Source organism: Erythranthe guttata, chromosome 11, assembly GCF_056151865.1.
Source record: "Erythranthe guttata isolate IM_541 chromosome 11, IM_541, whole genome shotgun sequence".
Lineage (NCBI taxonomy): Eukaryota > Viridiplantae > Streptophyta > Magnoliopsida > Lamiales > Phrymaceae > Erythranthe > Erythranthe guttata.
In genome coordinates, this window is record NC_142543.1 from 17,684,131 (window position 1) to 17,702,784 (window position 18,654).

At 33.5% G+C, this 18,654-nt stretch overlaps 3 protein-coding genes across 3 annotated transcripts; 2 read left to right on the top strand and 1 right to left on the bottom strand.

The window, feature by feature from the left end:
* Positions 1-25: 25 nt before the first annotated feature.
* Positions 26-3,746, bottom strand: LOC105955829 (uncharacterized). The gene has a single exon (XM_012979627.2). It carries the CDS (start codon positions 2,957-2,959, stop codon positions 260-262), a length of 2,700 nt encoding a protein of 899 aa, XP_012835081.1. The 5' UTR covers positions 2,960-3,746; the 3' UTR covers positions 26-259.
* A 7,333-nt stretch (positions 3,747-11,079) lies between these two features.
* Positions 11,080-13,554, top strand: LOC105955785 (GDSL-like Lipase/Acylhydrolase superfamily protein). Its single transcript, XM_012979579.2, has 5 exons — positions 11,080-11,359; positions 11,576-11,706; positions 12,211-12,459; positions 12,543-12,798; positions 13,207-13,554. Exons 1-5 carry the CDS (start codon positions 11,083-11,085, stop codon positions 13,431-13,433), a joined length of 1,140 nt encoding a protein of 379 aa, XP_012835033.1. The 5' UTR covers positions 11,080-11,082; the 3' UTR covers positions 13,434-13,554.
* A 3,479-nt stretch (positions 13,555-17,033) lies between these two features.
* LOC105955786 (dof zinc finger protein DOF3.4) lies at positions 17,034-18,189 on the top strand. The gene has a single exon (XM_012979580.2). It carries the CDS (start codon positions 17,324-17,326, stop codon positions 18,050-18,052), a length of 729 nt encoding a protein of 242 aa, XP_012835034.1. The 5' UTR covers positions 17,034-17,323; the 3' UTR covers positions 18,053-18,189.
* Positions 18,190-18,654: the final 465 nt, after the last annotated feature.

Genomic DNA, 18,654 nt, shown 5'->3' on the forward strand with positions numbered 1-18,654 from the left:
AAAATATACAGTAAAAGAATGTATATGAAAAACAAGCAAGAACAAGATGAATTTTTTATACAGCAGAAATCAAATTCGTGTCAACAACTCACTGTGGAAACTATCTGCTTTTAGTTCATCAAACTATAATATATGAAAAAAATAAAAATCTAAAACCCAAACTCTACCGAACGAATCGAATCTACGCAAAGGCGAACGATATATATAAATAATCCAAACAACGAAAAAGAATCAACCCCCTTTTTTTTTTTTTCGTTTCTCATTCTTCGATTTCCTCTGCAACCGGCGTAAGCATACCACCCTCTTTCACAAAAGTCGAATCGAGAAACTTAGCGACAAACGCCCACAGCTTATACACATCGTCGAAATTAGTCAAGAACCCGAGCGAAGCAGTGACAACTTCAACCCTCACAAACCCACTCTTGCCGTTTCCCATCGGCCTGCAAAGGGTAGTTTCGTCAATACATAAAGACCCACGGTCCCTTTTCGAACCATCCATCACCCGTATGTGACTTAGTATCCCGAGACTAAGACGAATACCGTGCGCCTCAGCCAGCTTCTGCACAACCTCCGGCCCGATAAGACCGCGGGTCCCGTCCCTCACGTTGAACGCCAGCGCAGCGCCCCTCTCGTACTTGATTTTCGGACCGTAGATATGAACGAGCGGCTTACTTTCCTCTCCGTTGGTACTAGGTAGCCTTAATTGCAGCATCGAAGTGACAAGCCAATTAATCAAGAATCGAAGCCGAGAAGTTGTTTTATTTAATCCCAACATATTTATATGATCGAGATGCTTCAAGATTATCTCCGGCTCCGCCCTCTCCGATTCTTGATCCTCGTAATCTCCATTGCTGATGTCATCATCGTCGTCGTCGTCGTAGTTGTCTAAATTAGCCGGAGACCCTTTTGTGCTAACGTGAGCCCTGTAGTTGTCTTCTGTGCTAAACGACACCCTTCTCTCTTCTATCCCGAAAAATCTACTTCCGCCACCAATTCCGCTCTTTTCTCGTCTCTCGAGTAACCTAAAATCACCTTCCGTCTCTCGTCTTATTATTGCACTATCTTTCGCCATGATTGAGTTCTTGATTTCAGGTTCTTCCTCGATTTCTTGAGAATGCCGATTATCGGGGGTCCTGAACTGGTCTCTCTCTGCAAATTGATCTTCTACATGAGACATCGATCGAACAGCAGCATCGAACGATCCTACATTACAGTCATCGTAATTCGGTTCCTTGTCATAAACTGGGCTGCCTGATAATTTCGAGGCCTTCGAAGAAGCCGAAATCAACTTACTATTATTATTATTATTATTATTACTATTCTTCCGGCTAGAAAACCAAGCGGGCGGTAATGGAGAGGAGGCATTATGTTTGCTATCGTGGGCCCCATTTTCCGACCCGAGAGGGCTCTGCCCCAAATCGATCCACAGCGAGTTATCCGAAGACTCGTCTTCGCTATAGACGGGACTTTTCATAACATCCCCAGCATAATTACTCTCTGTTTCTTCGGGTATAGTGCTCGCTCCATCTCTATCGGAGCTATTATCGTGCTCCATTTCGCTCTCGAAAACATCCCTCACCTGAGCAGAAGTGTACGCGCCTGAAAAGGCCGGCAACTGGTGGGGCCCATGTCGATTTTCGGGGTCGGATTCGCCTGCGGGGCCCGCTTCTTGTTCGTCTTCATCTTCATCGAAACCCACGAAATTATCCATCGAGTCGCTCAAGTACAGAGGAAAAACAGGAGTGATCTTGACCATACCTGAACCAGCATGGCCAGACTGATTCTGAAGGCTTCCCATAACCGATTTCTTGATCAGCAAGCAACCGAATCCAGACGGATCGAATCCAAAGACCCTGTAAAAAGATGTAATGATGAAATCCGGTCTGAAAAGGGACAATCCGAGCGAATCCATGTCCTTCGGGCCTAATGCACCAGCATCGAGCAAAACATGCCAGTTGTTTTGCTGTGCCAAAGCCATCCATTGATACGAGTATTTCGCACCTGTAACCCTAGACTGAACTGGGAAGACGAAAAGACCCGATGCGGAATCTTTTTTACGTTTCTTTTTGTTCGAAATTTGCTTTCGTAAGTCGGTCGAACACAGTTTCAGAGTGGGCCATTTGAACCATGCGCTTTGGACTTTCGCGCCTTTCTCCTTCGCGCTCTGAGCCATCCAATTCACCGATTGGCTCTCGTGGTCAAACATGGTCAACAGCTTCTTGTTCGTCTGAAAAGGGTACGATTCTGCCAGCAGTTTAAAAGCCGAGCCACGACTCACGGTGAAAACAAGACCGTACTCGTTTTCGGGTATGTTCAAATAATCCATTATTCTCGTTTTAATATCGTGCTCTATAGTCCCGTTGTCAGTTCCACCGTATAAAGCATGGTTACTCAAATTGGCAGTGATTTCAGACAAACTAAAAGCCGAAGATTCCCAATCGTTAACAGATTGAAGCATCGAAAACAACCCGAAACCACAATAATCGAGGCATACCTTCGAAGAAGCACCGCACATGTGTGAGTACTCATCCGCCCTCAAATGATCGATTTTTTCCGACGATTGGTACTTAGGGTACATTACGAGGAATTTCGAGAAAGCTTCGTTGAGGTGCGGAATTGAGTCGCCTGGCTGGAAAGTTCGCTCGGCTGCTAGGGCGGTGGCTCGGAGAAAATCCTTTTGGGCGTTTAATCGAGCGAGCGAACGGGATCTGCCCAAGGCTTCGTCCTGATTGGTTAAAGCTTCCGAAATTTCGATGTCTTGAGATTTTACGAGAGACCCGTCTTCGGAGGCTTCTTCGAGAGCTTCTCTGAGCTTGTGTTCTTGAAGTTTTCGGAGGATTGATGGGTTGGTTTTGACTTCTTCGGTGGAATTGTGGGACCCGTCTCTTCTTCGGGTTTTTTTGTCCATGAAGATTAGTGCAGCACAGTGAGATATTGGTTTCCATAGTGACAGATGCATTTAAAGATTGGATTTTTTTTTTCTTTTTTGGGGTTCTTACAATCAAATTTGGTAATAGAGAGAGAATACAATCAAGAAAAGGAACAAATTCAAAAACCCAGAAAGAAAGGGGACTGGGTTCAAAGTTCACACCCTAAATTCAAAAGGGGGAAAAGGGAATCAAAGCTAGTAAAAAAAAAAGCTTCTTCTTCAAGAATGAACCTTTGCTTTTCAAAAATTCAAATCGAAATTAAAAAACAACAACAGCAGCTGAATGAAAAAGGGAGAAGATAATTTACTTTAGGAATAACATTCAAATATCAAGACCAGACCTTTGAGTTGAAAAATAACTTCAATTTAAAAAAATCAAAAATTAAATTAAAAAATTGGGGGAGATCAAGGAAACCCTAGAATCGACATTTTCTTGAAGATTCAGCTCAGAAAATGACAAACCCAACTGGAGAAATGTGAATACAGGATGATTGCTACCAGAGAAAATGGGTAAATCATAGGTGCAGCAAAAAACAAAAAAAAAAACAAGATCCAGAAGAAACAGCACAACGAAAAGCAGGCAAACTAACTGTAGAGAAGAGAAAAAAAACAAAGTGAAGAAATTTTCCCTCTTAGCTTTGTTGTAAATCAGAGCAAGAACACAGTCTTCTTCCTTTCTTGAATCACCTGAATTTGATTTTAAGCCAATTTAGAAGAAGACCCTATACAAGAAACTATTTTGCACATTTACTTCTGTTGTGTGAGTTGAAAAAAACATGCCCTCTCTCTCTCTATTCTGTATTCATTACCCATTAGCTTTCTCTCTCCTCCTTTGACATTGGCCTCCATTTGGTGGGGCCCACTTGTGAAATTCTTTATTGAATAGGGGGGCCGGGGCCCCCCCTTTTACTAAATCACAATTGACTTTCACTAACCACCCCCTTTGATTTTGATTCTTTCTTTTTTCTTCTATTTTAATTCAACTAACAACTATCTTAATTTAGTATAGACAAAATAAAAAATATTTTTTTTAAGGAAAATCACATATGCATGTATTTGGATGAAGTTACCTCTCATGGTATAGTATAGACCGGTTCTGATATTTTTCGGGGTCCTAATTGAACTTAAAAAAAAGTATAGGTTGATCATGATATTTTCGGGGTCCTAATTGAACTTAAAAATACGGGTTTTGATTTTTTTAATATTATTAAATTTTATTTATTGTGGATATATTAAAATTAAAGTGGGATCATAAGTGGTGGCATCTCTCGTTTCACCACAAGACCGATTTTGTGGTATATTAGTCAACGCCTTTACAATGATATTGGGTTAATATTTACTTTTTATAACGAAGGAATTCAAAATTAACTCATATGATTAGTGCATTCGATAAAATTGAACTCTCGTAAATAGCGTGGTGAAGAAAAAAAATCAAACTATAAAACGTTGACAAAAGAATTCGAATCGGAATTAGAATCGGTTGACTTTACGCTTATCTCATCAAGTGAGCCACCTTACGGAATCGATTAAACATAGCGGAAATATTATTCGCGGTCCAAATAAAATCAAAAAATGGTTCCTCCTAATTATAACTGTTTTAACTGTTGGCAATATTGGAATCAAGCTTTTAGAAATTTATGATGTAGTGATTGTTAATTATTTGGTCAACCTTTTTTTTTGGTCAACGTGACTAATCAATTATTGTAGTTATTCATTAGTAGCATGTGACACTATATCATAGGTTTAGCATAAGTACATTATTTTGATAATACCCATATTACCTGTAATAATTCCCTTCATTGCTACTCAATTGGCTTATTTTCTAATTTTCTATGACAAGGATATGGCTTAATTTCACTTTGCACCCCTGAAATATGGTTTTTTCGGTATTTCGTACGCTCAAAAAAATTAATAGCACTTTGTACCCTTAAATACAATAAATCATGCATAATGCACCTCTACTAGTATTTAAAGCTAGCGAAGATAATTTCATATTTTTGGTGGCATTTTTTTAGAATGACAAATGTCAAATCATAAATTTTATATTTATCAATCCTTCCAAACTTACAAAGTGAAAAGATAAAATACATCTTTCATCAACATACTTAAAAATTATATGTTTTATCACAAATTACTAAACAAAAATAAAACTATTTTATTATCGAGTTATTTGAAAATTTTAATTTCTTTCAAAAATATTTGTACTAAATATTTTCATCAATTACAATAAAGATTCATCGAACTAATAATTTAGTGAGAATATTATCTTTTTTGTTTATAAGCAAATATAGTTTTTTCGTAGTTCAATGTGATTTTTGTTTTTTCGCATTTTATACGCTCGAAATTAGGTTGGATGTAGAAAAAAAATAACAATTTAATTAGTTATTTTACACCAGAGAAATAAAAAAAAAACCAACAAAATATGAAGTTGACTTCATTGAGTTTTAAATATTCAATTTATGGTGCATTGCGAGTGACTCATGTATTCCGAGACTGCAAAATAGTATTAATTTTTTTCAATGATGCAATGTGCCAAAATACGATATTTCAAGGGTGCAAAATGAGATTAAGCAGCAAGAAAATTAAATATTGACTTATTGAGCCTAGTTGAGTGCCGTGTATATTAATTGATTTATTAATTATAGCATTTGGTCAACCATCTAAGAATCAGCATGCTTCTATTTCCTTAATTAAGACAACATATTTAATAAAACATTTTTTTTTTAATTTCTTTTTTCCTAAATAAAGAAGTGTTAGACACCATTCACTAAAGGGGCAATTTGCTATAGGTCCTTCTATAAGAGATTATATGGGTTAAAATCCATCTAATAAACTCTAATTTCCAACAAATTTGTTTATTTATAATTTGTCAAAAGTACCCCTATCAATATCCCTATTAAAATACGGTAAAATAAATCTTCAAAATCAAATTCTCTATTTTTCTCCCTATTATACTGCAAATCCGAAAATTATAATTGCAAAAATCTGAAAATCTATTTCTTCCGTGTTTCTTCAAAGCGAAGATCTCTCCACAAATTTTGAATCATTCCATAGGTTTGGGTGTTCGATCGTTTGCAGTTTTACCAGGTCGTTTGCATTTTGTCTTCGTTCGATTTGCTGTTTCCCTATTAGCCTTCGTTTCGTTTCGTTTGCTGTTTACAAATTCCTGGTTGTTCGGAAACAACGGCTGGTATTTAGGGTCTGTTGTTTGAGCGTGTGGGTGTCTCAGCGTTTGCAGTTTTATCAGGTCTGAGCATTTTGCCTTTATTCCGTTTGCCTTCGTTCGATTTGCTGTTGCCCAATTTGCCTTAGTTTTGTTTGTTGTTCGGAATCAACGGTTGGTGTTTAGGTTTGTTGTTTGGAGTTCGTACGATGGCCAAAACACGATTAAGTCTTGGTAAGCAGTGATCCTTTGTGTAAAATTTTATTTGCATGTTGGGTTTTCGATTTTGATTTTTTTTCTTTCGTTATTAATTTTGTATTTTGTTCCTTTTTTGCTTTTGTATTTTGTTTGTTTGCTATTTATTTCAAATATTTCAATGATAATTTGAGAACCCCTTTTTTTTCCCCTTAACAGCAAAGGAGGATGATGATTTCCAATTCCCGAAATCAGGTAAAAAAATTGAGGGGTTTGTTTATGTTACAACTTTGATTATGTTTATTCTAAAACAAAACGTGAACTGTATTTTAAATTACATTTTTTGAGAGTTGTTTGGTGTTGGACCTCCTCTCTATGAACCTAATTATGTGTTATGACTTTGCTTTTTGTATTTCTCTGTTATGAGTTTGCAAGTTGAATTTCAATATTTTCGTTTTGGATTTCTACATCTTACCAGTTTTGTTCAAAGAATAAATTTTTTGTTTTTATATTTTTTGGTATTTTGAAGAACTCATTTATTCTGTTTTCATTTGCAAAAACTCATTTACTGAAAATTTTGATTTGCACTTAGTTGGGTTAAAATTGCATAAGGCAGCCTATTTTGAAGTTCATAAGGCAGGCTTTTGTTTGTATAAAATCAAAAAAAAAATGTAAATTGAAATTACAATAACCAAATATGGGCTGCATTTTAAAGTTGCACATAGCATATTTGAGGAGTTTCATTAGTGGTAGTTTCAGTCCACATTTGTTTATTATGAGTTTGCACTTAATAGTTTTCTGTTATGATTTTGTACTTAGTATCGTTGTTGTTTTTTGTTATGAGTTTGCATCTTGCAATCCAATTGTTTGTTGTTCGTAAAACGACGGCTGGTGTTTAGTGTTTGCTATTTGTGATTTATACGATAGTCAAAACACGATTAAGTTTTGGTAAGCAACGATCCTGTTAACTGTTAGTATAATTGGTGTGTGTGTTTTGAATTTTTCTGTTATGCCTTAGCACGGTGTTTTTTTTTTTTTTTTTTTTTTTGCCTTTTGTTGTTTCTTTTGATTTTCCATTTTGTTGTTGTTGTTTTTTTTTTTTTTTTTTTTTTTTTTTTTTTTTTTTGCGTTTTGTGGTTTTTTTTTTTTTTTTGAATTTTGTGTTTGTTATTTATCTCGAATATTTCGATACTAATTCGATAACCTTTTTTTTTTCCTCTGACAACAAAAGAGGATGATGACTTCGAATCCCCAAAATAAGGTATAATTCGATAACCTTTGGTTATGTTCTTTCTTAAAATAAATGTAACTGCATTTTAAGTTCCAATTTTTAATTTCCTGCGAATAGAGGTTTGTTTGATGCTAGTCAGAATTTTTATGTGTTTTTTGAAACTAGGTTCGCATTATGCTCTTTAAAGTTTGTTACTCTGATTATGTATTTTGTTATTTTGTGGTTGATTTTTGGTATTTATGTAATCTGAATTATAAATTTTGTTGGTTAATTTTGAAAGAAAAAAAAATTGTTTCAATTAAGCCATCATGTTCTTGTTTGCACTTTGAAATTTATTGTTTGTCATTTTTTATTTGAAATTTATTATTTTCAATTTCTTGACTGAACTTTGAATTTTTTTTGAAATTGCAGTTATTATTTCGATAATTAATTATTATAATTATACAAACATGATTATGGTCCGGTAATTGCACTTTGAAAGTTTAAATCTTACAATCCTTGTTTGAATTTGCATATGACATTTGCTATTTTCAAGTACCGTTTTTGCTTGGCTAATTCTCGTGTTACTTACATTACATATGATGGTTTTTATTTGCAGTTTACAATTTGCAAGTCGTATATGGACTTGCATAAAATGTTGTTGTTCGATATTTGCAATAACATTCTTTAGATAATTCTATCGTTCTATTTTTTTTTTGTTGTTCAGACAATCAAGCCAAAAAAGCAGAAATCTCTAAATGGATGTTCAATACATCCAAAAGGAATAAAATAAAATCAACCCCGACTGCAGTCGAGACTCAAGAATCACTAACCGTTACACAAAGAAACACCACTTCACATTGTTGTTTGAACCTCGTTTTGTTGTCCATGTATTGCAGTTTGCAGTTTCGATTTAAGTTTGTTGATAAAATGATTTGATGTTTTACATTTACTTTGTAAATTCCAAGTGCAAATTGCAAATGAAAATGCTAGTTTTGCTATTGCATTATGCAATATTGTTTTTCTCAAACTGATGAAAATAAGAAATTTATGTTTGTTGTTTTAATGTCTGCATTATTTAACATTTCCTACCATCTAGTTATTTTTTTTTTAATAAAAAGTAATTTCCTCTATTTGGTGTCTATTGCCTTTGGATCCCTCGTGGATTAAATTGATGACAGTGCCCAGGAACCCAAAAAATCCCCATAAAAAGGTTTTAAAATACAATTATCAATATATATATATATATATATATATATATATATATATATATATATATATATATATATATATATATATATATATATATATATATATATATATATATATATAATTGACTACAATTTTAACCTTTTGGGAATGGGGTTTTGACTTCCAATTTTCAGATCATCCCATGTTATTGACTTTCATTTATTCAGCATAACAATGGACACATTCCTAGAAATTATGTGGTAATCGAGAGTAAATGTATAAATTAATAGGTATTAGATTAAGTATTTATTAATTTAGTGAAATATTAAATTATCAAATTAATACATTGTCAGTTGTCATTGAGTGGGGACCGGAAAAAATATTATTCAAAACGAGGTTATTACTTTTATCGAAGATGAGATAATGTAAAAATGTTGTTAAATACTTTTTTATTGTTCCAAATAATTGACTAAATACCAATTGGTTTCTCTTCACTTAATTAAATCGAAGACTGTGTGTATTACGTATATGAGTGATTTTCTCGACTATTGTATATTAATTACCAAACTTCACTTCAATCCAAATTCGAGCTTATCACACATGGTTAATCTATTATCGTTTACGTCTCTTGTATGACTTACAAATTATTATACGAGAGCGCAAATTTATTCAGTGCACTTATATAGTTGGCTGCGGATTCCTTCATTACTATAATAAAAAAAATAAAAAATGATTAGGTGGTCTCTTTTGTGTGGGTGGGGTGTCTTTTGCTTTGGGGTCTCTTTTAGTAACTTTACCTTTTCCATTGCATAAACATCACTAATTTTTACATCAAATTTCTTTATATTAATTTTATTGTGGTTAAAACTTTTGTTAATTTTGATTTTTAGTCTTGACATTTTTATCATTAATGCTATTCACGTTGAATTTGATGTAGCATTTTACGCTCAGTCAATCATTTTAATTTCTAAATCGTTCCGCGTAGAACTTATAAATTATTAAACAAAATATGTTTTAATTGATAATTAATTTCGAACCTTACTATGAACCTGTTATGGACCACGTCTATCATAAATCCGTTGAAAATCCACAAATTTAATTCTTTAAAATTAATAACCATTGTTTGACGAGATGAGGATAAATTATACTAGAAACCCGCAGCTTTATGACTCGTGGAGACCCCGTTAAATATTTTTGGTCCATCTTTTCCATTATTTATTAATAATAGTTAAAAGCTTCAATTTTTTACATCTTTATTTTCGTGATGAAAAGCAAGGAGTATAATGAGACAATGATAATTGGGCCAGACTTCATTGAAAAATAAAATCGAATAATAAACTTGAGAAAATAATGGGCTCAAAGTTTTGGCCCATCCGATTTTCAGAAAAAAAGTAATTGAAATATAATTACCGTTTTACCATCGAACAATACACGTGGTAAATAAATTATGGTGAACAAATTCTTCTTTTCCTATAGCCTAACAAAGGTTATTTTTTATTGGTTAAATAGTTAATGGCTTATTGCAAAATATATTGCCTTACTGATACACTTTTTAGTTTGATAAGCTGTTTTAAGAGTTGAAAAAGTTGTTGCGTCTTGTTTTTTAATTAATTTTTACAGTGTTTGGATACTGAATTTATAGTTCGTTTTTACTCATTATAAAATCTTAAATAAAAATGTGGGTCAGAGGTAATTTAAAAAGAAACAAACTTATCTGCTCTCCAACGGCTTATTTTTTGATTTTTTAAGATTTTTAAAAAAATTACCAAATACTTTGAAATAACTTATAAGGTTTTAAACATCTTATAAGCTTAGTCAAACACCCTCTTAATTTGACATATTTATCGAAATTGTAATTGTATACCTATTTTACCCAATAAGTAAAATTAAAACTGAAATTAAAATTATCATTTTATTTCCTTCCTAAATGTTATATACCCTCTACCTCCATGCATAACATGGCAACATCTGTCATAATTTTTAGTTCACCTTCCCAATCAATTTAATTTCTTTGTCCACACAAAAAAAATCCTTCCTAATTTTCAAAACCGTCAACCAAACACCACCTAAGTTTTTTTTTTTCACTACTACATTTTCAATTTTGCCTTAACTTCCATACCACTCATATATATTATTTAAATAATATCTTTTTGTTCTAAGAATAAAATTATTTAAATAATATATATTTGACTTAAATTTCCTGCTTAAACACAAGTAACTGGTTTTGGTCCATGCACGTTTAGACTTAACATTCTAAATATACACATTTGGTTGACCTAACCAAAATTATGCCCAAAAGAAAAAAAGACACAAAAAAACACACAAAACACCAAAATTAAATGCAACTCTTATATATATGTTGCAATTAGTAGAGTTGTTTTTTTTATATGAAATATGACAATGGCTTTGATCAGCTTTCATAATTACATTAATATTATTGAAGTTTTGGTGCTGTTTATTATCCTAAATTGTACAACTTTTGCAATATCTCAAGATTTGAAAAATGGAGCATCTTTTATTTTTGGAGATTCTTTGGTAGATGCTGGCAACAATAATTACTTACAAACACTGTCTAAGGCTGATTCTCCCCCCAACGGCATCGATTTTGAGGCCTCCGGTGGAAATCCGACCGGTCGCTTCACAAACGGAAGAACCATCGGAGATATTGTTGGTAAGATATATATATTGTTGTATCTGATTGTGTTTTTATTTACATTTTCTTTAGTTAACGAATCGATGTGACAAAGAACTGAATATACGTCAAGTTAATTAATTATGGAAAATTAATAAGAATTTTTCATCTTCAATATGATTAGGGTTTTTTTTTTAAAGTTTAATATGTAATTATCAATTTATTTTTCTTGATATATTTGATATTTGTGATTAGGGGAGGAATTGGGGCAGACACGTTACGCCATGCCGTTTCTTTCCCCGAACACCACCGGAAAAGACATATTATACGGTGTCAATTATGCGTCGGGAGCTGGAGGAATTATGAATGCTACCGGGAAATTATTTGTAAGTTAATTTCTTATGTTTCAAATTAACTATTGATTTTGAGATTTGTTAATCCGCACATTAGGATTCCAATGTTGCATTTTTCTCAATTTAGCACTTAATAAGTTCAACCAAACCCTAATTATCGCCCGTGGAGAGATTAATTACGAGAATTAGTTGAACGGGTAGTTTATCTTATTATATAATATCTTTACAGTTATTTCAAATCCGAAGACATATTTCATTCAATCTGTTTATAAGCTGTTAAAAAGAGCTTATAAGTTGTTCTAAAGTGTTTATAAAAAACTAGCAAATAAGCTGGTGGCCGGAGAGCATTCAACATCTTTTTCATTAAGTATACTTCTACTCCACATTTTCTTTAAAATTTTATAATGGGTAAAAATAACTTATAACGTTCATTATCCATATGCTTTAAAAAAACTAATAAAATCGATATAACGAGTTATAAGCTCTTAAAACAGCTTAATCAAACGTAAGAACTTATCAGCTGTTCAATTTTTACAGGTAAACAGGCTATCGATGGATGTTCAAGTTGACTACTTCAACATAACGAGGAAAGAAATTGATAATTTGTTGGGTTCATCAAATGCAAGAGAATATCTCCAGAAAAAGTCAATCTTCTCAATCACAATTGGGTCAAATGATTTTCTAAATAATTACTTATTACCTGTTGTCTCAATGGGTGAAAGAATTTCACAAACCCCTGATGCATTTGTTGATGATTTAATTAATCATCTCAGACTACAGCTTACGGTATCAATTAATTAATTAATTAACACAAATTATTATTAATTTATTTTATTTTATTATTTATTATTATTTGAAATATTATGCAGAGAATTTATCAATTGGATGGAAGGAAGTTTATAGTGGGAAACGTTGGACCAATAGGGTGCATTCCGTATCAGAAAACGATAAACCAGTTGGGCGAAAACGACTGCGTTTCGTTGCCAAATAAGCTGGCGATTCAGTACAATAGGAGGCTGAAGGATCTTTTGCACGAGCTAAACGAGAATCTAGAAGGTTCCACTTTTGTTCTTGCCAATGTTTATGATCTTGTCATGGAACTCATCACTAATTACGCTAATTATGGTAAGAATTTTACTTTTTTAATTTTTTTTCGAATTTTCAATTCGATAATAGTGGATGAGGTATATGCTCCGAATTTGAATTTTAACATTTGTTTTCGAATAATTCAGTTTTTGTTTAGATGATTTTTAGAATTCTAAAATCACGATAGATTTGAAAATTCGATTATAATACTCCATATGTTTCATAATAATTTTTTTTTTTTGTTAATTGTTCCAACTTCCGTAGTATCTATCATTTTATATTTCCAATACCGCATTAATTTTTTTTTTCCTGTTTTAACCTTAATAATTAAACTCTAAGTATTGCTCTCTCTTATCATTAAATGATCAAGGTTATTTTAGTTAAATTTAAGTGAGGTTTAATTTTATTAGTTAGATATGAACATGTTTATTGGATGGGTATTTGCAGGATTTGTAAGTGCAAGCAAAGCTTGTTGTGGGAATAGTGGTGGGCAATATGCAGCAATACTACCGTGCGGACCAACTTCGAGTCTTTGTTCGGATCGAGATAAACACGTTTTTTGGGATGCTTATCACCCGAGCCAAGCTGCTAACCTTATAATCGCTAAACAACTTTTGGATGGCGACACTAGATACGTTTCTCCCGTCAATCTGCGACAGCTTCGTGATCTCTGATTTTTGCTTTTTTTTTTCCTAAATTACAAATATATTGTTGTATTATTGTTGTTTCTTGATCTTGTTTCGGATTTGTTTCGTTAAAAGGGAAAAATATATATATCTAATTGCTTATGGTTTCACAAGTTGTTTATGTTGGAATAATTTACTCGTTAAGACAACATTATATAGCAACTACAATGTTTGTGTAGACTCAAATTATAACTTCAATCAGAATAAATAACACAAGAAACTAGTGTGCTTTGGACATATAAATGACCTACATCAACGAGGATCTGCAAACAAGATTTCACTAGTTTAGATTTACGTTGTACATTAATATGACTTATTTAAATATTAAAGACTTCCTCTTTAAATCATATATCAATCTTATACACAACTCAAACGTCTTGTTTCTTCACACAACTCCTCTATCTGCACTTTCTTGAACGTTCTCCAAGTCTGAAATCCCTTCAGATGGCGGATGACCTATCTCGAGATCTGTACAACAAATATGTATGTCTCTCGAGATCTGTACAACAAATATGTATGTGTTGCCAAAACAATAACGAGGCCATAATACTGCTCCACATAATGGCCAAACAAAGTTTCAATACTTTAATATATTTCTCTATAATAAAAGCGCTAAGGTTCTTCACTAGTTTGTTTGATTTACACAGGCATGAGATGAGCTCCACCCGGTTTCCTTCTCGGAGTGTATGTTGGACCTTTAAATTCTTCAAAAACATAGCCAATACGTCTAATATCCATTATGCTAATGTAAAATACATTTAATAATCGTGATATTTTTAAGTGTAATTTTCTGGAGAAAAAATCATAAAATTTGGAATTATTTTCGGATATTAAAATCGGAATGAAAATGAGAACATACATACAAACTCCAATTATAATCCCAAAAAAATCGAAAAAAAAGTTGGAAACTGAAATTTCGGAACGGGGTGAAGAATATTTCCAAAATCGAAAAAAATTGGAAAAAAAATTGAAAAAATTCCATTCCACTTTTGTTAGTACATTTAATATGGTTTCCAAAAATTCATTTTTTTCGCCGCCCAAGTCAAAACTTGATAATATGGTTTGCTGCCCATGAATTTGGGCCGGGCTTTTGGGTTTAATTTAATAGCTGAATATCTGCATTATTAAATTAATTAAATATTAAATTAAAAAAATATTAAAAAAATAATGTACTGAGATACGGAAAATACTGATACTGTGAGATTGGATTCTGGATTATATTCTTCCTCGGACAAGAAGACAAACAGAAAAAAGGCAATTTTCTCGAAGCACACGCTGGCCTTATCAATTAATTAATCCCGAACAACTCTGCCAATTTTGTTTGCCAAACAAAGGATAGACTAGACATAAGACAAATACATTTACACACAGTAACAGGTGTAGATGTGTGAATTAGTACTGTAGAGAATTACGGGCATGCAAAAAGTGTGGTATTATTGAAAGTGACTTGATACAATTTGGGGGCGTGGTCTCTGCTCTTATTCAACCTCCTCACCAGGTTTTTGTCTTCCCTCTTTTCACTAATTATTTAAATTATTATTAATTTATATATATATATATATAATTGAAAATTGTTTGTGGTGTTTTAATTTTATTAAGAAAAAAGAAACTTTGGAATAGTCTTACATTGATCATTGCATTATAAAATTGGTTATGTTTATTAAATATTTTTTTTTATCAAATAATTTAAGATGAGTTTATATTGATTATTTTTTTATTGGTAAAAAGAATATCAAATCGTGTTACAAATTGGGGCAGCATTCGAACCCTAAATATCTACTATAACAGTAAACGCTAAGTATCAACTGTCCTAAGAATTATAAATAAATACGTAATAATTATACCCATCCTACTTAAAAAATATACACAATACCTTTTTTTTATAAATATAATCTAAATAAAAAAAAAATCGTTAGACATTAAAGTCACACACACAAACATTTTGAAACAATCATACTACAATTTAAATATATATGTGTATATATATATATATATATTTCTTAATGAAATGATTTATTATTGAATTACTATCATTTTTATGAAAAAAATATTAATTAATTTATTAAATAAGTTTGAAGGGAGAAATATGGAATTTTGAATGGGGAGGGAGAAAAATGTAAATAGAGGAGGGGACAAGGGGGCGAGAAATCCGGGAAAGGGAATTAAAAAAGGTACGCAGAATCTCGAAAACGACGGGTCCCGCTTGGGAAGCAATCCAATAATTGCACCCCCACGCTATCCCGACATTCATCATTTTTATTGTCTCTCCTAATTCATTCAATCATCTCTTCTTTCTTTTTTTACCCTTCTTCCCACTCATATCTTTTTCCCCTTCTTACACGTTCTCTCTCTCTCTCTCTCTCTCTCTCTCTCTCTCTCTCTCTCCTGTTTCTCTCTCTTATTTCTTCTTTCCCGCCTCTGCTGTTTTAATTTTCATATTTCCCTTTTTGTCCCCATTGGGCTACATTTTTAGCTTTACTTGCCCCTGTTAAATTCTTGGATTACCTAAGCTGTTTTTATCCCCGGACAAGTAAAATTTTATCCCCTCTTAAAAAAAAACTATTATTTTATTCAAATCTATTTCGTGATTATTAAAAAAGTTAATTAATTCATTATTGTTTATTTCTATTTACCATATTGCAGATAATTTGTAATATATATTGCAGAAAAAAAAAAAATGCAATCGATAAACTACAAATAGCTTAATCCCATTTTGTATCCTAAATACAACTAAAATAGGGGCGATGCGAGAAAATGATCTGATAAATGTCGTTTTAGTTTTAGTAATACCGTGTCGATTTGAAATATGATTTTTATTTTTGACATTTTTCAAGTTTAAATTTGGCAAAACTCTTAACACGAGATGTGTAAATCGTTGAGTTAGCTTTGCTAATATAACTTGAATCACTAAATTGAATGTCGGGTGAGAGATATGCATGAATCAATGAATATTGTGTACAACTTTAATGTTTTGAGTTATGTAAAACTCAAAATGGAACTGATTCATGCGTGACTTTGTCACCCAATATACAATCTTGCTGATTCAAATTGGATTAGAAAGCTAACTCGTCAGACGCACATTTGCGTGCCCTTGATTTTGCCAAAAATAGACTAGAAAATAATCAAAATTACATTTAAAGTCAAAACAATATTAGTAAACTTGAAACGATATTTAACATTTCAATTCAATAAAAGTATATATTATTACTTGAGATACATACAAAATATATTTTTGATTTTCAAAGGAAATCTAAACATTGAAATTTTAATAGACCCAAATCAATGTAGTGCTAATTATGCAACTTTTTATCTAATTTGTCTTCAAACATAATCATTAGAAGTTAACCAATACGACAAGAAAATTTATAATAAACATTTAAATGTTGACTTATGAGACTATATATTATATTTTTTAAATCATAATAATCCCAATGAAAATTGTGTAATGTTTTTTTTATTGTTCAACTAATAATTAACATGACATTTATCTCTACATTCTCTTAGTAATTATTACATTTGGAATTTATAATAATCATATATATATTTTATATATTACCCCCCCCCCCCACCCCCTCATCCCCCACCCCGCCCCCAGCCAAAAGGGGCCAATTTCGAGCCGACTGAAAATATGCATTTCTCTTAACAAAAACGTCTGAAAAAGCTGCTCAGCCAGTCACACAACTCCGACACAGCGGTTTCCTGTTTAATCGGCCTGCCTGCACAGAATCTCTCTCTCTCTCTCTCTCTCTCTCTCTCTCTCTCTCCTCTCACTTTCTCTCTCTCTATAATAAAAACCCCATTATTCGGACCACATTTTCACTTGCGCATTTACACAAACACATAGTTAGCAAGAGAAGTGACAACAACAAGAAGAAAAAATGGCGACGGACACAAGTGAGAGAAAGCTAGCTAAGGCGGGCCACGTCGGCGCTCCGGCGCCGGAGCCGGAGCACCTCCCCTGCCCCCGGTGCGACTCCACCCACACCAAGTTCTGCTACTACAACAACTACAACTTCTCCCAGCCCCGCCACTTCTGCAAGTCCTGCCGCCGCTACTGGACCCACGGCGGCACCCTCCGCGACATCCCCATCGGCGGCGGCACCCGCAAGAGCGCCAAACGCTCCCGCACAACCATCGTCTCCTCCGCCACTTCCGGCTCCTCCGCCGCCACCTCCTTCTCGTCGGCGGCTGCTCATCAGTATCGCGACTTCGGCCACTTCCCCGCCGCTGCCTCCCAGCTTCTGGTCCCGTTCGCCGCCGCCGCCGATCACGGCGGCTACATGCCGTTCAGCAGCGACGTCGCTAAGATGGGCGGGAGTTTTACTTCCTTGCTGAACAGCAATCATGGTGGTGGTGGTGGGATTCTGGCCTTGGGTGGGTTCGGGCTCGGGCTTGATGACGTAGGGTTTGGGCTGGGACGGGCCGCGGCGGCGTGGCCGTTTCCCGGGGTGGTGGAAGGTCGTCCGGGCGGTGGAAATGGTGGCGGGTCGAGCGGCGGAGGGCACACGTGGCAGATGGAGAATGGGCAGGGTGGGTTTATGGGAGGTGGTGATTGTTTTGCTTTTCCAGATCTTGCTATTTCCACACCCGGGAGGGTCCTGAAATGATAAATTGTTTTTTATTTTATTTTATTTTTTCTTTTTTTTTGAAAAAAAAAATAGTTTCTGCATAATCTAGTTGACAATATAATCTAGTGTTTCTATTGGTCGAAAATTATTAGTTTCACAAGTTTTTAATGTCCAAATTTAGATTTCCATTTTAATTTAGTGAATTGTTTCTTTCCAATCACATAAAGTTAATATTATAAAACAAAACTCTAATTATTTTGATTTTTATTTAATATATACACAAGTGGAAATTATAATTGGATCATAATTAATAGGGCAAATTACGGTCATTCCCATGAGTTATGGTCAAACTACGAAAACTTCATTTCTATTTAAATAATTATAGTCACCCCCTCAATTATATATTATCTTACGAAAATCTCATACAGAGGTAAATTTCGGGATGTTAAATCGAACCGAAATTTCGCTACGCAAACATTATATACTGTTTACCGAACTGAATTTACAAATAACCGAATTATATAAATTTTACGTAAAAATATTTAAATGGAAGGGTGACTGCAATTATCCAAACAAGAGGGTTTTTTCGTAATTTAGCGGCCGTAATTTGGGCTAATTAATAATGAGCTGCTACAATATGA